The following is a 25395-nucleotide window of genomic DNA, read 5'->3' on the forward strand; positions in this document are numbered from 1 at the left end:
ATCATTTTCTGACACCTTTTATGAACCCGGTGTTTTTGCCTTTATTACTGCAGTTGACTATATGCGTTTTGTCTGCTGCATAATTCTTTGTAAGCCACAAGATTCTGGCGATAAACAATCCTCCCGTATTCAAAGTCAGCACCATGTAATTAGTGCATTATATGCATTCTAAAATTTAGCTTAGCTTAATACGGTGTGTAAGCTTTACAGTAAGCTCAGTCTTCATTTATGTGACTCACTCTGTAGAAGAGTGAGTGATTTACGTAAATGAAGAGGTGAACCCAGAAGAGTGGCCACTGAGCGCACAGTGTGATGTTAAACTGCTAAAGCACAGTACCTTCTTGACAAACACTACTTTGCATTAAATGTTCAAGAGTGTTATTTTATGTACACTGGAGAAAATTGCCTTTCATCCAGTTCTATATTTATATTCATGGAAAGCCTCCATTGCAGTCACTATCAGGGTCAAAGACAGAGAACAGAAAGAGCAAGTCACTAAGGCATTTCATGGGCAATGTCTCTATCAGGCTATTTCACCTAAAGTCAAATGGATAATTCAACATGATGGTGGGAAGATAAAACTCTGATACTGGCGATGTCAGTGATTTGCAATGAAAGAGACGGGGTCTGGAATAAACAATGGTTTTCTCTCATTCCGACATTCTGCCATATGGTGTCTCCCTGTACAAACACGATACATGTAATGCCAGGCTCATTATGGAAGGGAGAATATGCATGAGTATTCCCAATGTGGTACCACTTCATTAGAGCAGTACGGTGTGCTGTAATTACACACTCATTAATTGTTCACCCTTTTTAATATTATTGGGATGGACAGGGCTATCGACCTTCCATTAGTCTTGTAATCCAGCTCTGGCACACTGCCCACATACAGAAGTGAAAATGCATCAGTGTCAATACAATTTCAACATTTGCATCACGTAAATACATATGAGGAGCCTCGTGTTTTGCTGTTTTTTTGGCATGCGGGCTAAGTTGGGATTTTGATTTTATTCTGGTGTGTGAGGAACACAAAATGTTTGCTCTTTCATGATCTATAATTTAAAAATAAATTTCACCTTGTTGGACCTGTGCAGCTTGTCGCCTGCAGCTCTTCATCAAACAGCTCGCTGTGACTGCTCCTACTTTTCCATTACTCCCTAGCAAAAATTAAAAATGATACACTGATGAAAAAGCACAGAAATAGACCGTTGTCTTGTTTTGCAGATGCTTTGCGGATCACAGTCAGTGTGTTTCCTGTGACTGCTTCACAATAAAAGCCAAGCCACCCCTCTTAATTTGAAGCAGCAGCAGTAAGAAATATGGGGTTTGCATTAGTAGTAACTTAATACAGTTCTGAGACAACATTAGAAGAGTGACTAATATTCGAATGCAGTGCAGGACTAGCACCATATTTAAGACTACTAGAGAGGTCATTACAGAATATAAATGCATTAAATGCCTATTGCTGAAAAAATGCCAGCCACACATGGTATCAAAAATGGAGTTTGAGAAATCTTAAGGATGATAACTCTAAAGTTAACTTTCTATGCCCCAGTTTTAAAACCCTCTGTTCTTTTATTTGAAGGTGATATCTACTTTCATTCCTTCAGAACAATTTTTATTTAGCTGCATCCGTTACAGCTACATATCCCTCGCTTCCTGGAGGGAATTCAGTTTTCTGGGATGATGACATTGCCTATAATAAGGTTCAGTGCACACTGGCCCTCCTATCAAGCCAATCCTCTGATGCAGCTTCAGCTACGATGGGTCTCTCACCCAGTGGGTCCACAGAGATGGGCATGGCACAGGTCGGGCATTCATTCACCCCCAAATGGGTCGATTATGCACAGCCATCGGGCTCCAGCTCACCCTGGAGTGTCAAGCAGAACATCGCCCACTGACTGGCCTGTCAAGGTCATCAAAAAGAGTACTGCTCTGGACATGTGCCATCAGAGTGAGAAATCCACCACGAGCGTGCACGAGCAAGAGACCGAGGCAGTCTTCATAATGGCAAAGCATCTTCGTGTGAGCTTTAGGTTGTACTTTCTCCATGCAGCACCTCATTTATAGTACACAATACGGCACAGTGGAATATGAGAGAATAAATCTGAAGACATGAGAATGAATCTGTAAAGGTACTTCAAAGTCCTAATGTCATTCATTGCCTCGGCTATTCAAAACATGAGGAACACTACGTAAAACCACTCTAGATAAATAGTTTATGGTTCTACATTAGACTGCAGTCCATTAACATTAAATCAAACATAGACTTTCCATCATAAAAAAATAAAAATGTCCCTTTTCTTAAAAGCCACTCAAACATAATTCAGCACAGCCACATAGAACTGCCTTTGAATGGAATAATTCTTTTCATTAAAATCCATTTAGTAGTTTATTTTCAAAAAGGCTAATTTCTTAAAATAGCCTGTATTCACTGACCTACTTCCAGAGATTGTTATCTTACATTATTGCAACAGTCCATTTCAGAGTTTTCAAGCTGAACATATAGCTAATCTTTAAAAGCAAAGTAGCTTGTGGTGTTGTATCAGGCTTTCAAATTCTGTTTGATGTTCCCAGAGTCTCCCATATACATCTTAAGTTTTCTTTATCTTCTATAGTTTCACTCATTATTTGTTGTCCCTTTTATTTCTGTCTCATCTAAGTCTAACATTGTCTTCCATTGCTCAAATCTTATTACCAACTGTTCCTCTTTCTTAACTTTGTCATTAACCCGTTGTTCTTCTCCCTTCTCCCTTCTCTCTCCCTTCTCTCTCCCTCTCAAATTGTTGTGGGTATTACCTTCAAATCATTCCCTCACTCTCCTTGGCTTTTTCCTATTCTCACCCTATCTTTTTCCCTTTCGCCCCACTGCTCCTGCTCCCTCCACCTCGTGTGTCCTTTCACATCTTTCTCTCTTCATCTGGCTGGCTCCCATCATGCCTCAGTCTCCCTCTCTCTCTTTTACATACTCCTGATGTGCTCCTGCTGGCCCCGGTCTGTCCGAAGGGATTAATTGATAGTGAGAGATAATAAATCTTCCCATTAGGCGCAAGGCCCCTGCCCATCGCTCATTATGCACCCGCTGCTCCTCAACGCCATGGCCTGGGGTTTCCCCTGCTTTTTTAACACGCACGTATGCCAACTCAACACAAGCAAGGTTAATCTCTCCCTATCGCAGTCGATTGGCTACCTCACATCACGACACGTACTCATTCATGCATGAACACCATTTCGTGCTTGTGTTTATTCCTTCCTTTCACTCTAGATTTGCAGTGCTCTGTGTCTTACGTGAGACTCGAGAAGCTTCACCTTGCAGCAGCTGTTGCATGTGAGCATAGCACAAACTGTGGATTTCTAAGAAGGAATTGATAAAAATCTTCAACTAGCAAATTTTGCTTTTCCTCATTTCTAATTTAGTGTTGTAATGATGGATGAGAAAAAAAACAAAGTAGTCAGTTTTCCAGGAATGATTTGATGGTACTGAGTCATTCCCACTACCTTGAGACACTTCTGAGAGCTCTTCAGACGTTCAGTCTTCAAAGGTTCGCCTCTTTGTTGTTTTCAACAGACATATCTCCCACATGCATTAGCCAGTCACTGACCTATATCTTGCTACCTATTAAGGCAGCTACTTTCTCATCTATTTTCACATCTGTCTAATGTATCCAGTGATGAGCAGTATGGCACTATCTGTATAACCTGAAAAACAACTGTGACAAAATACACCGGATATTAATGATGCATTTTTAGTCTGGGTTTATGTAGTTTGCCATGTGTGTTTGTAGTTTGATTTCAGTCACATGATGCTTCCTGGATGTACTGAACTGTAAACACTTCTTCCAGTTGTGGGCACCGGTTTCACCAAGAACAGAATATTGACAAAACTTGAGCTGAATTTGTCTAAATTTGTGGGATATTTTCATGGAGGTAAAAAACTTTAGCAACTTAGTAGTAAACAAGCATAAACACAGCATTGCTGGTAATCTCTTGACTGTAAGCCTTAACGGAGAACTCAGAAATATTAAGTCAAATGTAACTAACAGTGCACAAGTTGATTCTGACAACACATCAAAAGGTGTCAAAGGTTTACCTTGTTAAAAGCATGTTTTGCTCCGTGTTTTTAGCTTGGCAACACACACCAATCAATCAGTGGCTCGACAGGAGATATGAACAGTTTGTATTTTTTATTTAAAACTTCATATAACCCATACAGCAAACTGTACAATTGAATTATTCACAGTGTGTTAAAAAGAAAATAATTCAATAGCTTTTCTATAACATTTTGTTGAATTTCCCCATGTTTTACTCATATGTCGGTTATTCTAATGGTCTATTAACACATACAGTTACTAGGAAAACAAAATCTTTTTTTTCCTTTTTTTTTTACAAAACCTTACAAAAACTATATTCATAGAAATTCTGCATGTCCACAAAGAAAACCCTGGTTGGCACCAACATATTTATCGTATTGTTTGAGAGGTTTTCTGCCAAATGATAGAAGCTGTGCAACTGAAAAGAAAGGTATACATAAAAAGGCATACCGTCATGACTGCTGGGAAATCAAAACTCACACACTGCTAATGGAACACAGGTTATGTAGCTTACATTTTGCATTACTTTTCTCTCACATTTCATACAATTTTGTGTAAAATGACATTATTATTCACATTAATTTATAAAAAGATATATATATATATATATATTCAGTAACCAAACTGACTGAATCAGCCAAATCAGAAACCCTGTTGTAATTCCAACTAATTTTGATTATGATGTTTTCAATTCTTCTCACATATTACGGAAGTGAAATACAAGCAAACTTGAGTCTTTGAATCACCTGCATGAAAAGCTACAGTACACATGAGGGTAACAGTAATATAGTATAACCACATATCAGCTGTGGCCATACTTTAGACCAGGTCCTAATTAGATTTTCAAGAGGAGCAAAGGTCCAGTTACATAAGAGAAAACCCTACTCTAAGGGAGTGCCCCCAGAATTCTTGGGGAAGTTCAATGTTTCCATTTCACGTTCACCTTGTAGAAATATATTAGCCATCATAAAAGAAGATTTACACACATTTTTCCATCTGGATGATAGTAATCCAGTATACCACAATATAATGCATTTTCATTAAATAAATAAACAGAGTTTGGGGGCTCTGGAACTGGGATAAAGTGAGGAAGTAGTTTAAAGTGACCTCTCTAATGAAATAAATAGCATCTATAACATATTCGACTGTGAACAGAATTCATTTATAACAGTATAAATTTAGCAAAATACATTTTCTCCTGCTGATCTTATCTACATACTCTACTTTGCAGAAGGGAATCAATAAACAATTTTACAGTGAATCTCTACCAAACCAATGCTAAGTTTTACAGATTGGAGTTTCCTTGAATCATAGATAGTTACGATTTTTTTTTGTCTCGACATATCAACAACGTAAACCTCACGGAGGTTTGCTGTTCGCTCACCTCCCAGGTGACAGCAGCTCACAGACTCCTCGAATCTTCATACATCATGACACTTGCTGAAGATATACACTTACTTGTCCGGCATTAAAGTCAACATGAACCCAAGTCGTCATCGTTTTTAGTCTATTCACCATGTATTCACCGCGTTGTCTTTCAGCATGTTCACACACTAAAAGTATGGAATTACTCTGCTCACATCATGTCATGAAAAAGAAAAAGTCTGAGATAACTTTTAAAGTCTTTTCTCATTTAGAGCCAAACCCTTGGCAAGCTTTCATAACAATCATAATGCAAAACAACTGGTTTCCTGCCAAAAAGCCTCCAAACCACACATGGAAAAATAAAGTAACTGTTCAAAGATGTGCTCAGAAGTACTCGGGACATTCAGTGGTCCTATAGCCACACATGGACAAAGACCAGCACATAGTTTGATGGATATGTCACAATTAAATGCACTCAAAAATGCACTTTAGTTTTAAGGTCACAGTCTCTTACCTTTTGTCTCTGTGCCTTATAATTCTTTGTTAAGCTAAGATATAAACACAAATACCTGATCTAATTCCTTCCATCCAACCATGCAACTGTTTAATCAGCGCAGTGTTTGAAAAGTGAGCCTGGACTTTTGGAACTGATTCATGTGGTTGTTCAACGTTTCAGTAATTTTCCTTTTTCAAATTAGAGAGGACCGAAGTTATGTTTTACGAAAGGTATTCGATGAGGAAGTTCATCCCTTAGTTTTCTTTTTTGTGTGTTTTTAGCACTGATTGTTTGACATTGCAGTGTTGATAATATTTTCAGGTGAGGTGGTTTGCAAAACCAGCAAACACAATGCCACGATTGTGCCAAACACAATTACCCTACTACATATTACCCTGCAAGATTGAAAAAACCGTTATACCAAGATCCCTTAATAGTCCCACTTAAACCACTCCAATTTACTTTGCATCGAACACAAGATGAGTGTTCTCTAAAAAGCTAAGTGAGCAGCCCTGGGCCGTACTGTTTTGTATATTGTTATCTTGAATGGTCAGATCTTTGGCAATTTAAATGATTAAACTTTAATCATGTACAGAATCATTTTTTAAATAAAATGTACTTCTGGTCAAATAAATCTAATCACATAACACTGTGATCCAGTAGTCCATAGTGGAATTTCTTGTTTTTAATATGGATGTCTCCCCATTGCAGCTTTGTTTTGCATCAATGATTAATTGCTTGTGAGCAACAATATAGTTAATTACACATCACAACTTCAACAAAATTACATTTACTGCCAAACAGTTGTGTCTCGCTATGGGTTTCCATATACTGCAGATGCTAAATGTCCCTGTGATCCATGCTTTCAAAAGATCCTTTCTCATTTCCTCCAGTTTATGAGTCCAAGATAACCATATAAGCCCAGACAACATGTTTGAGGTAACATTATTTTCTGCTGTCAAAGGCCATTCAGGAGTTTGTGTAAATCAACAGGATAAAGGTATCAACTTGATTTCATAATATTCATGTGTGGCGAAACTGATCTCCAATGAAAACTGCTCTTCCTTGTCCACTTGTATAGCTGTCATTTATTGCCATTCTCATCAAAGCTTGTCTTGTCTCAGTCCAATATAATTCTCAGTATTTTCACTGATAGAGGATTCCTTGAATAATGTGTATTTTCTTGTGTTTTTGTGTTGCGCACGTAAACATCAGACTTGAAACTGATTATTTGGGTGTACTGTTTTCCCAGAACCTCCCCCGAATATTTCTTTTACCTCTTGTGGTTTGGATTAGAGTGGTGAATGTTGTCATACCTGTGTGGCTGATGCTGCCATTTTGAGTTGCCCATGTTTTGTTAGTGTCCCCATTGTCCCCATGTCACTGTGGTTAATGGTGTATCTGGTGATCCCATCTATGCCATTGTCTCTAGTCTCTGGCACTGCCCCCGACACATTACTCATGAGGTTCTTGCCCTGGGGGGAACACATTGTCATGGGAACACAGGAGTCATCCCAGTGCTGCAGCTCATGTTGTCCTTTCCTGGGAGTCGTCGGTCGTTGTAGGCGTGCATGTTTATCACTGCATCCGTCTTCACCATGACTGGAGGCTGAGGCTTGTGTTTCACCCGCCTCTCGCAGGTGAACGACAGTCTGATCTCGTCCACCATGGCACTGCACAAAGACCTCTGGGCAAAAAGGGAGGATGCGGGGAGGGGAGCAAGAAGGAGAAGAGGGGAAAGGGACGGGGGGTAAATGCCTTAGCTTTAAATTGTTCTGACAGCAGAGGGTGTCGACAGTCTAAAGTGCACAAAATGCATTAGAACATAACATTCATGTGGTGTTAATGCTTGTGTGTGTACGTGTGTGCATGTGCGTCCATGGCTGTCAGCAATGTCAAACTGCGGCACCACCAGAGGTAGCTTGCAAACAGTTCATTATTGCTGCTGTGTCAGAAAGAGTGAACAAGTATGGTGCGTAAGCATGCATGCAACTACTCACTTAGCATGAGTCAAATTAGTGATTTACAATAGTAAAGGGTTCATGCTATTCTGACATCTCCAATGACTAATAATGGATTAATTCTCTATGCTCCAATTTGCAATTATGCCAGTTAAAATAAGTAAATGTTGTGGTGTTATGGCCAAGTACTCCTAGGGATTAGCCAAAGGCATGCAAATCCTTTTATGACATGTTTGAACTAAAAGCCATGAATAGAGCACAGCTTTGGTTTAGAGGCTGTGTGGTAAGTATCATAACAAAATTGGCATGGTTAGCAACTTCTCTGCTAAAATCAAGGGTGAAATAAACTGAATCCTAGTGGAGTGTAATTAAATTAATGTTAGTTAAAATTAATTTTCCATACTTCCAAACCACAGAGTAAAGATTTAATTGAGATATTCTGTATATGATTTTTGGGGACATATACCTGCTCACGTTCGGCAGTCTTCCTTAGCTTGTAGATGAATTCAGCAATCGCCACAAAAACAGACAGCACTAGGCCAGATGCCAGCACAATGAATATACCACCCAGGTTTTGGATACCCATGGGGCCTGTCTCGCGACGCTCTTCATCCAAGCAGCTGCTCCCACTCCACCACTTCTCCTTCAGCATGTGTAGGCGCCCATCCTCCAAGATGCTTAGGATTGCTATGGTGATTTTGTCCCTGTACGGGGAGCCTGGAAGCAACATAAGGCCTGTTTTACTTTGGAAGAAACGCCAGCTGGATTCTGTGATTATAAGGTTCATAAACACGTTGTGGCAAACACTCTGACTAGTGGCTAAAAAAACATCTTGTGCTGCTGCGTCGTCTAAAAAGCATTCCCTCACCCTCATCCTTCAAAAGGCAACACATAACCTATAAAAAGGGCTTGCATTTTTTATTACTTGGCTCTCAAATGTATTCGCTGGTCGTTTGCAGGTCTTACCGAGGGGAGTGCCGATTCCATAGCCTTTGCTGTCGATGATCCCTCCCACCTGTGTCAGATTACAGTTCCTCCTAGTGATGTAATCGATAGTGGTGGACTCCATGATGAGGGCATAGTCTGACTTCAGCACCCTCTGAATCCCATCCTCAATAGACTTCACCAATGATGTGCTTGGCTTGCTGCTCATGAAGGCCCACATCTTCTCAAAAGTAGAAACCTTGGATTTCTGTAAGGGATGGAAAGAGCCCATTTAAAAAAAAAAATGTGCCTTTGAACCTCACTTGAATAATCTCTATTGCCACAAGTGAGGAAAAAGTAGTTGGAAAAATATATAGTGCTTTTCCCACTGAGAAATGAGTGGGCATGAACTAAATAAGTTTTAAATGTTATGGCCCACGGTGTTGAAACTGGAAGTACTGCTAACCATGAAATCTTACTGGTAGCCCTAATGAATGGCAGAATAACTCTACACCTATTGGGATTCTTTGAATGCCTATTTTAAACATCGCCAAAGACAACGCATTTGTAACAGTTGATAGCAGTTACAAACATGTCCAGATTCTTTAGCCAGTGACTAAATACATTTATGTGATTACTCCTACAGATATCCACTGTCACAGGATTAAAGGAGAGTAAATTGAAGCTTTGCGCACATCTATTCTCATAAGTGCTACTGAAGCAGCAATAATAGAATGCCTCTCCATTAGTCTTGCATCAGGCTATGTGGTATTTCATGCAATTTTATATGAGGTCACATTTTTGCCATGTCTAATCCTAGATAATTACTGTCTAAAGACTATAAGCCATTTCAAATTGTGAAAGATGCTATTATAAGAAGCCCTCCATTATGTGTAACTCAAGTGGAAGCACAGACTTGGTTGCTTAAAATTGTGATATGATAGTCTGATGTTAAAACTTAAAAGCACCATTTAGGATGTATTGCAAGTGTTGCCAAGTTGGCATCTTTTTTTTTTTTTTTACCTCCCTGATAAGCAGGTGAAGTCATGGAAAATGAACCATATGGCAACTTAGGACAGCTGATGCTCATTTGCATTACAGAAATGTGTAATTCAGAAAGGTCTCAAGATAAAGAATGCTTTGCAATGGATCCCTTCTCTCTGCTAAGAGAGCAAAACGGTATACAACATCCACATCACAGCAATTTCTTTCAACCTTTGAACAGTTGGTGAAAACATATTTCCTTGGAAGCAGTTGACTTGCTTAGATGTGCCCTTCAGTGCTCTTGATAATGTGCAATTTAACAAAACAACAGCTCCTCATAAGAGGGCTTTCAGGTGTCATGACAACCCCCTGGTCAACCGTGGCTACAAACCTGTGATTATGTTTTTAATGCAATGTGTTTGTTTCAACAGTTTCATTATTCCACTGACATACTGTCTTGAACAATATGTCTTCTTGTATCTGGTCAGCCATCACTAAAACATTTTCTTGCTGATGAAAATTCATGTATCTAGTTTAGCGTTATACTGCGTTTGTCTTTTGGGGTCTTTTGCACATTTAGAGTTGTACACACCATCTTGCTCTTTAAATGTGGGAGAGATGACAAACCAAGCAGATATTTGTAAAACCAATCCAGTGTCTTGAGCAGGCAGTGCAAGCAGTGAATCAATCAGTGAATTAGATATTGCAAACAAACTGGAACAAAAGCCTACAGGCAAAGATTTGTCACTTGTGGATTTCACCATGATCCACAACCACAAAATCAACTAGTTGTCTCCAGGCATGTATTCTTGTTTTGATGTCGCAGAACCACATCTGGCTCATAACTAACCATCTGTTATGTGGTGGCTAGTTGGGCTAGAGTGGTCTCTTCTCAAGCTACAAATTATATCACATTTGAGTAGAGTCAAATCCAAAACATTGGACCATTTAGTATGTCACTGTAACATAAGTTTAGGGCCAAAATCATCCAGCTACATGCATCTGCAAAGCCTTTATCTACTCCTCCGTCTCCTCAGTATTTATCATGCTTCTCTGCCTCATTGAGTTGACATCATTAAGCCTTTCTGTAAGAGCAAGAGGGAGCAGAGGGCACTTGAGCCTTGCAGCTCTGATGAGGTAATTAGACACCTGTGTCTCCTTCTATTTATGATGCGACAATCACAACTACAATTTATCAAAGAACACAGAATGATCTAAAATAACTTCCTTTTACATAGCTATTCAGAGGAACTGAAGGTTGATTTCTTTTCAAAGGGTCAACGAGTTGAGCTGGATCCAGGCGCACTATTTATCATTGCACCGCATTTAATATTCATGGGATGCAATGCAATAAGTAAGCAATCTTACAGTATTGTGATTAGTAACAAAATCCCTTTTAAAAAAATAAATAAAAATACCATGGTGTACAATTCTGAGACACCACTGTTGTTTTAAATGCACATGATATCAGCAAAAATCCTAAACCCAATTACATAATCAAAGCTGGGGGATCCGGTATATACACCATTCAGCAAACTCAACAATGAAGCATAGAGTATTTATGAGCTCAGCTACAAATGTTGGGGGCATAAAAACTAGGGCAGATAGATGCCCTGAAAGAATCTAATTTTTTTTTTTTCTACTGAATGTCATAAACCTATGGACTGTCTTCAATAGAAATGTGCAGTGTTTTCATTTTCTCACTTGGAGAAACTGTAACTCTGTTACATGTGTTATTCTCAACCACAACAGCAGCAGCATCTAAAGCAAAGCTCAAAATAATAAAATAAAGTCAAAGACCCTGCAGGCAAACGCTGAAACTTCAGAATAGAAAAATCATTATGGAGAAACACATCAAACAGTGTAGAGAAGTGGAGAAACTGAAGAATTTGCCTTTGCTGTGGGAATTAAGATCTAACTGGAAATATATATAAAATTTCTTTTGTGGAATGGTATTGATTTATTTTTCCTTTGGAAAAACTGGCATACTATATAGTTTTAGGTTCAAAATCTTGCCACACAATTTTTACTGTTTTACATGGTAACATAAATGATGAACTCCTATATGTGTAATACTTTAAGCAATTAAAAAACTAAAATACTTTACATTTTTTAAATGTGAAGCTTGAGAACAGATAAACAGCTTGACTAATTAATGTTTGTACTATACCTTGAAGAAGGACATGGTTGCGCCATCTTTGACGACACCATACTCAATTTTTGTCTGCTTGGCAATGTCATCAGCCGAGTCCACAGGCGAATCCATTCTCTCCACAGTGAGAAAAGCTGCTAAATTAGCTGTATAGGATGATATAATAATGAGTGTGAAGAACCACCAGATCCCACCGATGATCCTGGTCGACAGGGCTTTGGGCATCAGTTCTGAGCCTGTAGGCAATACAAAGTGAGAGAGTATTAAGCCATTAACTAAATAAAATTGTATCTGCCAACAATGTAATGGAATTTAACAAATGCAGAAACATGATCACTTGCATTTTTGTTAATTAACCTGCAAATGTTTCTGGCAGCATCGCTGGTGTTGATCAAGGTACTGTCACTGAGGAAATAGGAAATGAAGCCAGTTTGGCAGGTCAGCCAATCTCTAAGCTAAGAATTCAGAACAGGCGAATCAGAGCTGCAAAACTGCCTGTTGCCCAGACTTCTACATTCAGTGTAAACGCCCAATGTCCTATGTCCTCCAGAGACCTGAAAGACCATGTAGGGTTTTTGTCCCTTCCCTCTGATTTGAGGGAATAAGAGTGTCTTTTGAAATAGTGCCCCTATGACGACAGGTGTACTGGACCTTCGTTGTCATGGTTACAATAATAAACACGTGATTGAGCTGACGTAACGGTCAAGATTTGATTAGGTTTAGGCACAAACAGTATTTGGTTAGGTTTTAGGAAATGATCGTAGCAGGGGCTGAAATAAGTGCGTCCTGAATCTTCGAGTGCCTTTGTCGTCACGCACAAGGAACAACATTGTCTATCAATCTCAAACAGGAAATGAACAGCAGTCTCCTGTGTCAAAGTCCTGTGTCTTATCGACCCGTCCATCCATCCCAACCTCCTCCTAATGTGGACTTTGTTGCTCTATATACTACGCCGCCTGACTTTCTGCTTGGCCCTCATCATAATTACAAGACCTGTAGAGATCACCAAACAATTAAAAATGACTATAGGTCATAAGAAGCTGCTAGCATAGACATCCAACTTACATCATTAACAAAACGTCTTTTAATTGAAATTACAATATGCATTGAAAACCTTTAAAAAGGGAACATAAAGTCCAGTATATATTGCATTTATCATTAACAAAGAAGACACTGTGGCATTCCCATACAATTCAAACATCCCCTCTCAAAGCCTGAGTAATACTCTTCAATTAGGCAATTGCTCAGCACTGCAATCACACTTAACATCTTTCTATTGCGAAAGGACTGCTGGCAATATGTTACCAGTTTAGATTTATCTATTGAGAATTAATAGCAGTTGATCCTCCTCTGTTACTGAATCTTTTGTCTGAAATCAGTTTTGATGAACTGTTAGACACAAGCTGATCTGTCAGATCACACATAAATGAGCAAAATCAACAAACAACTTTTTTTTTTGACATTTTTTGTCACATGTAACTGACACAGCTATAGTTCACAGAATTTTCTATCATGTCATGTCATCAGGTTAACCCGATGTACACACTGGTGATTTAATAACAATCCTCGCAGCCTGTATTTTAAAAAAAATGAAGCAGGAAAAATCAAGATATAGTGCCTAAGCAGAGTGACAGTACACCTCTGCATCAGCCTTGACTTTGAGTGGTCCTCTGCTGAGTAATACTATGTTTACAATGGCTCACTGACTGGTGTTAAAGTTACTTTATATCTCATCTCTGACAACCTTTAAAATACCCTTGTGCTTTGTGCACTCTGTTACTTTACTGAGAAGATTTATGAGGGCAATTCTGAAGAGTAACAAGCCCACAGAAGGGGTGGGGTGGGGGGGCAGAGTGGTCAGGTTTTTAACCTCTTCAACCACATTTGATTGGATTTGTCCTTTATGGTTTGACAAAGACTACATGGTTGCAAACAAGGGAAGACAGTAGCATTCCTTAATTCACTATGACTTCAGAGAGGGAAGATCCAGACACATTCTCCGGTTGCACTAAAAATGAAGTGAAGCAACGGGTAACTCAATTGAATTCCCCACTATAAAGCGCTGTTGTCAGCAGGGAACAGTATATGGCGCTGCATCAGAACGCTAATAAATACAAAAAGCAAATCAATCATATGGTGCCAGGGAAATAAAACAGTGTCAATATGCCATACATTTCCTTGTGGAAGGACTCGTGACTTGTAAACCAAGGAAATATAAATGTTCTTTCTGGGAAGACGGCGCTGATACTGTTTCAGTAACCCAAATATCACATCTGTCTCACTGTCTGCTGCATTGCTCATTTGCATGAATGCTCTAAATAGTTGTGTACAATTATACAGACTATTACAAAACAACAAATATCACTGAGTTTTGTCTCAGAAAAATTTGTGTCCAGGTTCAAGAATTTACTTGCAATCAAAAATCATGAAGCCTTATTATGGAGTATCATTTGAATTAAAATTGTGCTGTTCAAGATGATAGAGGAAAAAGTACAAAAATTAAATAAATAAACAGATGAACAAAGCACCTGCAAAAGGTGTTTTGAATGTGTAAACAGTTATATTTTACTGTTTCATTGAAAGAGAGAGACTGTGTCCCCCTGGTTTTAGTGTCTATGCTAGCTTTTTTTTTTTTTTTTTTAATTAAACAGCCATCTTCTTCTACTGCTGGCACCCCTAAATTTAAATATGTAACTCTATTGAAATATTAGGGATATTATTGTTTTGTAGCTACAACCTTCAAAATTGACATTTGTCAGAAGATAGCTCAAAAATGTTGTTAAAGAACTCATGTCTTTATAATACGAAAAAGTAGATATGAACTGAAATTTTAAGATTCTTTGAGGCTGGGGTCTGACAGAGAAAACTGTGCTCTTGCATTTTTAACTCCTGTTAAATTTAAAATTTATGTTCTCATGTACATGTATATATCAAGAACTATATCAAGCAAGCATTTAGGGAAAATTCTAGTACGTCCACTTCTTGTGTGTAACTTCCTAGTCGCAACATCTGTGAATACCATAGCATATATAATTCTTTTGTAGATACACTGTGTACGTAGCCACAACTAACACCACAGCACATCAGATTTCTTAAGAGGAGATCATAAATAAGTCACTCTGACATTGCAATTCTCCTTTGAATAAATGAACAGACTGTTTTGCATCTAATGATGCTTTTTGAATTGTCAGTCTGGGGGGGAAAAACAAGCTGTTCTCTGTGGATCCAGAAGTGCACTGTGAAGTCCCGATTTTCTGGAGTGTTCCTCCCCACTAGCAATGCCTCACCTTAGCACGAGAGAACTGGGCTTTCCCATGAGAACGATTACTTGCACTTAACATTCTCTCTATGGAGTCCTCACACAAAACGTCCTTTCAGAGCTGGGGGCTTTTACTAGTTGTTAATTGCTTTTAAATAATGACACTTGTGAATGAAAATGTTTATTCCATTGGAAGTAAATCTTGGTCTGAATCTCAAGAAGGGGCAAAGTCACAACTCCGGTTTCTTAACCACAGACAAAACGCCACCACAAATTAGATCTTGCATGAAGAGCCAAACAAAGAGTATAATATTTTAGGCTTAAAACGCATAGAAAATGAAAGGAACAATGTCACTGAGAATGAAAGGGTTGGGAATAAATCAACTCATAAATCAAACGTACTTTCAAAAATTATTTTATATGGGGAAACCAATTTACGGGAAATGATCAGACATATGTTTGTTGTGAGCAAAAGCCTACAGAGACCCCCAGGAATGCATTTGAAGTACACAAAGTGTTTGCTTTTGCACCTCCTCATATTTTGTGTTCTTTGTGTTGTCTGTGACACCTCCCTCCCACAGACAAGCTGGTAGATTTTTTTTTTTTTTGGATCCCCTCAAACACGTCCATTTGCATTTTAAACGTGTCAAGGAAATGGCTTCCGTCTCAGCTGCTGTCACTGTTTGGCAGACAGGCACAGGATGTCTGTTTATGTGACACAGACAAAATATACCTTGCTGCAGATACCAGTGTGCAGCATGTGTTACAAGGTACTGTAGGACAAATGGGTGTCACAGAAAGCCAGAATCAGTCGGTGTCTAAACACAAATTATATGGTCAATATAACTGTCAAGATATTCTGACAATGCTAAATTTAAAAATCACAAAGAAACAGTTATGCAACATGAAAAAAATGCATCATATGTTCATATTCATAATCAGATAAACCTGCTAGACTACATGGCATATATGTACCTCATATTAACTCTGATATTCTAGTGTGATTTTTTTTTTATTCAGAGAATGAATAACAGCTGATTAGCAGCAGCTGCTTCAGTCAACTACTATAAATATGAGACACACAGCAGCTCAGGCGCTGACAGACAACACTGTGAGCCACAGTATGAATTATAATAGAGAATTCTCCCCTGTTTAGTTTAATAATATAGGCTACTAACTAGCTCATTTTGTTTTGATTCTCTCTCTCTCCTCTCCCTCCCTCTCAACATGCTGCTGCTACACTCGTAGCCCTCTGACTGCACCAGCAAATTGGCAGAGCTGCTATGCAGTTTCACAAGAGTGCTGCCGAGCTTCTATGCTTAATGAATTGCTGAATGTGTTTGCTATCCTTACGGGCACAGATCCACTCCCGAGTCTCACTAAGCCTCCTTGATTTGTCTTGTTACATTGAGGTTAAACATTTTATTACTTGGGTCTTTTTCCTCCACAGTTGACTTCATTAGGTTATTTCTGGGCCTTCATTTGCTTACCTATCCCTTTAAGGGACACCTAGCAAGTGAGAACCTATTTGTATCCGTTTGGTTTTTCAGACAAAGTGCAGAATAGAATCTGCAGTGGGTTTAGTAATGCATGTTGGATCCTTCTACTGAAAAAAGACAGTGCTGCTTTTGCTCTGACATTATACATGTATGCATAACATTATACACACACACACACACACACAATGTTAATGCATACATGTATAGTACACACACAGTACATTAGCATCAAACAAGATTGCAGTAACATTTCATTGGCAGGCTACTTGTTGGCTTGTTATGAGCGAAACATATGGATTCTCTATAGTGGGTCACTGCCAGAGCAATTCGTACAGTGCTGCAAACATCACACCAGCCAGTTCTAGCATGGCTGACAGCTGGCATTTGTCAGACATGTACCTCAAGTTACCCTTTTTGTCCCAACACTGAGAAAGCTCTTGAGCAGGGCCAGCGACTGCGTTATGGGCAAATAAATGCAGCAATGTTTTCCATCCTTACCTGCCAATCTCTGACAAGTGCTTGGCACCTACTCTTCCCTTTTTAAACAGCAGGTAGGTGACAACAGCCTTCCTTTGTCATGTAAGACTGAGCTCTGCAGTTGTTCTTGACAGGTAAATGTCTTATGAAACAGTCACGGAATGGAAATCATGGAGCTTGTCAGTTAAAGAGGCAGAACGTGGGAGCTAGCAGTGCACAGGAAAAAAGGGTGGTGTGACAGTATTGTTTTTGACAGGGAAGGGGATGTGTGTGCCACCGTACCTTGTTGCATTAAGGAACCGACTCCAAACCAGAAACTGTTGAGGAGAGTGAAGTTGTTCTCCACCACATCTGATCCGGGGTTACAAGGATGAGCGTCGTACCATTCATATGGACTGAACCTGGGAACGAGACAGGACGTTGGAAAGCTGTTTTTGAATCGGTTATGAGTGCTGAGAAAATACAAGAATGATCTTATCTTTATTCTTTCTGAACACCGTTCCCACCTTGAGAATAATCTCAAATATGGAATCATAATAGCTTGAGAGCTATTCTGAGAGTTCCAGATATTTTAGAGCTTCATCTTTAGTTTGAAGTAACAAAATTGTTGATGACGGCATTAGACGGCAGACCTACATAGCAGTACTTAAAGCAGCATTATTTGTTTTTGTTTTGTTTCTTTTTTTTGGGCCACTTGAGACAGTGGAACAAGATATAAACACAACCTTGGGTTTTTGTTACCTTATACCGTAAAGTTGATATGGTAAATATCTTAGCAGACAGCTGCTTATTTACAGATACACCTGACACAGAGCAACCTTAGCAAAACTTTTGAGCCCTGTCTCTGTCCACATGGTGAATGCTGATTGTTGGATTGTCCTTTGGTGGTGGGCAGTCAATGAACAGTTGGTTTATCAGAACTGCCAGAAACAAGTTTGAGCAGTAGGAGTGATTCAGAACATTAAAGCTACCGGCCCTAAAACCAAAACAAACTAAAAAGCTCAGTATAGCTGAGAGGGACTGCAGAGTTGGTAGAAATATTTTTTGAGGCTTCATCACTATGAGCAAGAGCTTTCACATTACACACATTCCTTTGATCCACTGTTCACACAAAAACATTGACTTTTGCAGCTTTAATAATGTGTGTACGGACATAACATGTAGGGATCAATGTGACCCATCCATAAATTTCTATTTTTTTCTGAGCAGAAGTTTTACCAGTTTTTTAAATAATAAAACTTCAATCTTTTGTGAAATGTCACATCAAAACATTTTTAGATCAGGTGGTGCTGGTTTTTAAGCCTTACCTTTAGAAATCCCCTAAACCATTTGTAATATCCTTTGTAGTTAAAGGTGACCAACAAGTCACAAAAGTACATTTTTTCAGACCGTATAAAATGTCATGTTTGAGAATGTGAGTGACTCCTCTTAACATGGAACATGGAATCATAAAGCATGCATCTTTCTATATCCATCTGCCATTTAGTTTGACACCTGCTGAAAATGATGTACACCTTTATTGCACAAGTCATTTTCAGAGGCAGATGCTGAGATGAAACATGATAAATGTCAGTACTTAACCTCCTTTAAAAAATGTATGTATATAATGTGAAAAATCTTTATTGGCTCTTAGTTCTGGGTGTTCTCCTGAGTAGAACTGGATCCCTTAGACTCCATATAGCAACTACAGCTAAAAAAAATAACAAAAAGACAGAACAGAAAAGAATTAAAAGGCTTGGATATGTTACATGGTTAACATTAATGTAGTCCATAACCCACTATAAATCCTCTGTAAATCCTCGAGTGCATATTCTCAGTTCTGATGGGATACAGTGAGAATAATGTAGAAAGATTTAATTGATGGAAATTTATATTGTTCTAGGGAGGGTTACACTTCAACCTAATTATGTGCTGCAGAAATATTTGGTAATATAGTCTATTTTAATCAGATCGTGAATAGGAGTGGTGGTTAATCATGAAACAGCTTTGTAATGGAGTCCTTTCTAGCTATAATTCAGGCAAATCTCATCTTAGTTAAGCAAATAGACAATTGATGAACAATAAGATGGTGTTTTTGCCCAATGTTGGCTTGTCTTAGTGCATTTTCTTGTGCTTTAAAATCACTACTGTCAAATATACTCACTAGTGTTTCCATCTCAGAGTATTTCTCTTAAGATTCTCATCAGAGAGGCCTTGGGCAGCTGTTGTACAAATGTGGTGCTCCTTGCCTTTTCAATGAATTCCCCCAGTCTCATTTTTGTTTTGCTTTAATGTTAAATTGAAAGCCATGGTCAGATAAAACAGCAGCAGGATAGTGAAGAGGCATGGAAAATATGATTGCTTTATGCACATCCAAACTACACGTGAACTGGACGTAAACATAAAAGAGCAATGTCTTTTTTTTCCACTGTTTTAAGCGCAGTCTCTACACAAAAAAAATGTTACAGTACTGATTCAATACCCCAGGTTCTCTGCTAATTTCTAAAAAGGTTGTTCTGGCAAGCAGAGCCACAAGACTCAGACTGTGTGCTGTACAACCTTATACAAAACTGTCTGCTAAACAACGCTATTAACTGTCAGCCAAGAGTACAGCCTACACAGAGGAGGTGATCTGGAAACCGCTTGGCATCCAAACATAACATAAAGCAAAAGCGCCATGACTGCATTTACGAACATTATATTGAATTTGCACACTCCAGCCCAATGATGCAACATGCACTTTCCACTAATGTCTCAGTGCTGCCACTCATTAAATTACATTTATTTTCACAGCCTAATAACAATTTCTCTATCCCCTATGAATTTTCCTCACACAAAGCTCCTCTGCATTAGTGATTTATGTTCAGTGGCAAGGTTTTAGAAGCTACAGAAAGCCACATACTGATTTAAAGTATTTCAGCTTGTTACAGGGCACAATACATTTAACCCACATTCTCCTTTAATCCTGAAAAATTAAATAATTGCTGTTATATATGGGACTGACTAAATAATAACAGTAGATAAACATGTCAGTAAACATGTTAATGACAGAACATGTCACCCAGTGTATCATTGTGGCTCATTCGTGTGTTTTTGGATAACAGTGGAGCTCTATGGCACAGAGGAACAAGCAATATTGGGCTTTGGCTACACAGTCAATTGATGCTAATAGCTAATCAGTTAACTGTTGGTTTTGGTCTTTTCATGGGATTTGTTGACTGGAAAAGTATAGACTGTTACCAGCACAATGAATATATTGATGAAGCCATAATTCATGCCCCTGACAAATATAAAGAAAATATGTAAATGTATAAAGTGTAAAATCACACATTTCTACAGGCCAGACTACGGTGAGAATATTAAACAGTTTGCTCAGTTGTACCTACTGTATATGGTCAAGGACAGACAACTGAACTCCATGAAAAGTAAAACCAGGTCCCTGTGCTATTACAAGAAATGATAAGTATACACAGACAGAAACCTCCATCATTACACACTTAGTGGAGTGTGGATGCTTATCCACAAAAACACATTAGAGAATGCGTCTGATAATCTGTATTCAGCAGCTATTTTTATCTTTGTATTTTTCTTAGATGTATTTCTCCAAGTTCTGAATTAGGGATTGAAAAAGAGAAGCAAAATACAGCGTCTTATATCCTTAGATCTTCTGAAATCATCCTTAGTTAGGTATAAGCTGATACAAGCAAATACATGGCAGCTGTTTTTTCCAAGGCATATAAGCATTACAGTCAATTTTATTTATACACAGAGATGCAATATGTGCCTTAGAACAAATAAATAAAAGGCACCTTGCAACAGAATTATTATGGTGTAGCAGATGTTTTGAATGACAGAGTGCTTTTTTGCCTGATATTGTTGGCAATGGTTTGACACCTCTGTCCAGCATTTAAAATTACCTACTTGTGCTGAAGTAGCCCTCTGATTGTTCACCGCTGTTTGTTTTATGCCCATACGATGCACATTTGGGGATGCAGCTTTTCAGCTATCTAGGCTGGCCTCCAAAAAACTGATGCAACAATTTAAGATGATTTCATACTTAGGTGAAGCAGCTCCAGAATTTGTTTAGTTTCACAACAACGACTGAGGATAGAATGAGTGCAGCTGTTTGCTCTCGAGCCTCAGAACTCCTTTCAGAGTCTTTTCCAGAACTTCCTCAAGCACCACTTTGCATGAGAAGCAGCAGGAAATACTGACAATGATACTAACAGGATATTCATCATATTCATGACCAAAAGAAAAAAAAATTACAAGTGAGGTACTTTTCAGTCAATCAAACTGATAATCTCCATCCATAATAACTTTATGACTTATTACTGGCAGGAATTTCATTTTTTCCAAAGTAAATGCTGATGATCAACTATAAATAGACTCATTTGAAGGAATTTCACATAAGGTGTGTGTATTTTTTTCCTGCCTCTGAATATGATAATTAGGTATGTCATCCTCTTTTTGCTTCAGTATTTCTTCTTTTTAAACAATCTTCTAAAGGTGCACCATAATTTGTGTTTCCAGTTCAAACACATCATACAGGAAACAAGAAATTTTACACTGAATGGGACTTGTATTCCTCCTCCCACTGCTGGGCTGTAGAGAACCCATGCAGACATAACTGCCTTGATCACTACCCAGCAGCTAACACAGTATGAGAAACCGGCTGCTATGCTCAAACCTCGGTCTGCAATGATAACAGAGTGAATTACTATGTCTGTTGAAAGATCCTGTGGAGAAGTGTATGAAGTACTGATAGGACAAATTGAATGTAGCTTCCACACTTACCTGGCAATAACAAAAAGGACACAGCTAACACCCAGGTAGGCAAGGAGGATGTAGACCCAGATGTCAGGCGTCATAGGGTTCAGGAAGGAGAAGAAGCCGTTGTTGGTGGCATTGGGTTTGCGATACAGGATGCTGATGCCCATGCTCATGAAGGGCTTGGAGAAGTCGACAAACTTTTCACGCATGTAGGTGATGGTGAGAGGAGCCACTGCTAAGTCTGCTCTCTGTAGAGGAAAAACAAAAACATTCAGGAAATAGTCATTTTCTCTGATTTCTGTTTTCATATTAGCAAGGTTTCTTCTTAGCCAAGGTAGCAGCATGGGTCTAGCTCTCGACAACATTAAAATGAATTGGCAAAACATTTGGTACAAACATTCAGGGTGCCCAGAAGATCGATCCTAATTGCGCTGGTGATCTCTTGCCTTTTTCTTTCATACCACCATGAAGTTGACATTTTTGGTTACAATATCTGAGCAACTGTTATATGGATTTCCATAACATAATGGGGTGCGGTGACTTTTACAGATAAGTGAGCAGAGCCGAAGAACTCGCTTCTCCTGCCCACCCGCCCACAAACCACCATCTCAGCGTGAAATTCAGCGGCTCACTACACCATTGAGAAAAATGGACCAGACTAAAGCATAGCTTTTTATGACAGTGGGAGAAGCAAATCTCACTTAAATTCAGGACCTGTCCTGTCTCATGATTTTGTGCCGCCTGTCTTTCCTGTACTGAGCATCTCCCTCCTGCATCTTGGTGCACTCTACCTGAACATCTTTACCTTTCTGCACTCTTTCCAGGCAGAAAGATTATTCCTTTGAACTGACAGTAAACATATCATATGTGCAGTATAGAGAAATAGCTAAAAAAAAAAAATCCCTAATCCAGACATACCATGTTATCCTGTAATTGTGAGGTGAACCAGTAAGACAACTCATACTGATCACAGTGTAATTTGCTCGTATACGTGCAAATGCTACCCTGTATAGCTTGCTATAGCTAGTCAACCATCAAAGATCCTCAGATTCCACAATGTGTGTGCACCAATGTCCAAAAAATTCTGCCCCCTCCTCTGCTTGACAAGCCCCACTGTTTCTCAACGGGGTCACAGCCACGTGCACGAAAATGACAAAAATGATAGACGCATCGGCCGGTAGTCAAACTAGATTACACGGACAATAGGAGTGTACAGTGTAGCCTCAAGAGGGCAGTAAATTACAAGATGAATGCATGCGACTGTTATAACCTCAGCATGTTTTCATTGTTTTTCTTTTTTGTTTGTTTTTTGAGCATGTTAGCATACCGACAATAGCATTTAGCTGAAAACAAAGCTGTGCTGAAGTACAGTCTCACTAGAATGTCTTTACAGTCTTAGTCATGTTATATCATTAAACAGTGAAATATTTATTAAGTGGTTATAAGAGGTGTCTTTTATCTAAAGTGTGGAGACGTACAATCATATGTCTGTGACATTTCATTCAAAATTCATCATAAAAACAGAGAATAACTAGTAAATGTGAAAAAAAAAATGTCTCTGTCTCTTCAGTGATGCCTTTTGGAAAAAGTTCCAATGTATCACATGCAGCTCCATTTATAAAGCCATTATCTAATGTCACAAGAATGGCATAATGACACCATATAGCATCAGACAATAGACATGGTCGAGCATGACAGATAAGTTTCAGTCACCTATTATATGCGTATGATTGCATATTCATAAGGTTACCGTTCATATTGGCAGCCCCCACAACTCCCCTGCACCATGTCTGGACAGGAGGTTAATGAAACCAGCTGCTTGGTTTACGCTCGGATGCCTCTTTCTTCCAAGAAACGAGACAGCTCACAAAGGGAGGCTTTCTTTATTTCCTACATACTGACTTGTTCATACAACAGTTCACTGTACAGCATTTTTAACAAGTAATATCAGACTGCATGTTTGTTTGGATGCTTTATGTAAAAACCATGAGACCTAACTGTACAGAAATCTTCTTTTTTGTTTTTGATGAGTAAAAACTAATTTTTTTAAACTCACTTTCTAGGCCCTAGAGCTATTCCTAACATGAACTTAACTTTCCCTGTGGATTAGACAGCTCTTCTTCAGGTTCACCTGAACTAACTCACAGTAGTAAACTATAGTAAAATGTCAAAGAGAAAACATTTCCACTTTGCGTGTGGCACTGCGGATTATGTGCTCCTGTAGTCACCACCATGGTGGCTAAATACACGGTGGCCTCTGAAGAGATGGAAAGATTGGAAAACCAGTGCATCCTGCCGTGCAGCTGCTGTCTCTCTTAAACTATTCAAATTTGTACATCACATACTGCTCCCTCTGTTCTCTGCTGCCAACTGCAGCTTTGAACCAACCTGCCACTCAGTCGGGAAGATCAACTAGCATGCGATTTCAGACATCCCTATGGTCGGCTAATATACATGCTGCATGTACTTGTTCTGTTTACTGCTTAGGCACACAAACTGGGCACAAGCAAGATAACCTGATAGTGCCCTGCTGCGTGCCACATGGCTTGGTGTTATCTGGGTTTGCAGATGGTGGGCTTAGTGGTGTTCTCCCTCCGGACCTCCTCACCTGACGACAGCCTGGAGGATTTATGAAGTTGCAACTAACATGATCCACACAGTTTCACTGCCTGTACACTGAATGTTCTTCGCATCAGTGTGGTGAGCTGTTTTGTTACAGTTGTTTTAATTAAATCATTAGGCTATTAGGCTATTAGTGCATTTAGTCAAATGCCGAACATGCAGGAATTACATACTGCTTACTGCCCAGGCTTTTTGTCCCACAACAAACCTTTACACACTCTGCTTTACAGTCTATATATATCTTAGTGCATGCAGTCACAAGTATGAAAAAGTAATTGTACAGCACTTAGACATAATGTTGTTGTGTTGCTTTTTTTTCTTCTTTTTATAGTCATTTAGAACACATAGAAGTGCAAATTTTGCTTTGTTGAAAGGTGTTGTAATTGCAGAAACACTTTGCTGAACTATGCAATGGTTACTTCAGACAACAGACAGCAATTCTTGCTTTTGGGATGCTGAGGGAATATAAAAAGGTATGATTGGCCAATTGTACGTGCATTTACAAAGTCCATGGTGGGAAATGAATGCACATTCATGTTCAGACAACACTCAACATTATAGATATGCCTGAACCCTCTCATATAATGTAGTCTCATATCAAAATACACAAAGGGCTAATGATGACACATACAAAATGTAATTAAGAAATTGTTGCTTTGCAAAAGCGGAAGGTTTAGAGTGTGGTTGGCTGGAACTGTGATTTACTCAAGGGTGCTTTGGCAGGCAGGACAGACATGTTTGCTGTTGTGGCAGTTGAACCTGTGTTCTTCCAGCTATGGGTCAGTGACTCTCACCACCAGTTCATCCTGC

The 25395-nt window shown here is 39.0% G+C and overlaps 1 protein-coding gene across 1 annotated transcript in view; it reads right to left on the reverse strand.

Moving 5' to 3' along the window:
• Positions 1-7447: 7447 nt before the first annotated feature.
• Positions 7448-25395, reverse strand: part of LOC121185664 (glutamate receptor ionotropic, kainate 3) — an 82534-nt gene continuing 64586 nt past the window's right edge. The window contains exons 11-16 of the mRNA XM_041043962.1: positions 21988-22211; positions 17494-17612; positions 11995-12212; positions 8883-9108; positions 8383-8633; positions 7448-7642 (exon numbers count right to left, since the gene is read on the reverse strand). Coding sequence (XP_040899896.1) covers positions 7448-7642; positions 8383-8633; positions 8883-9108; positions 11995-12212; positions 17494-17612; positions 21988-22211 — 1233 coding nt within the window. The remainder of the gene's footprint in view (positions 7643-8382; positions 8634-8882; positions 9109-11994; positions 12213-17493; positions 17613-21987; positions 22212-25395) is intronic.

Source organism: Toxotes jaculatrix, chromosome 8 (assembly GCF_017976425.1).
Source record: "Toxotes jaculatrix isolate fToxJac2 chromosome 8, fToxJac2.pri, whole genome shotgun sequence".
Classification (NCBI taxonomy): domain Eukaryota; kingdom Metazoa; phylum Chordata; class Actinopteri; family Toxotidae; genus Toxotes; species Toxotes jaculatrix.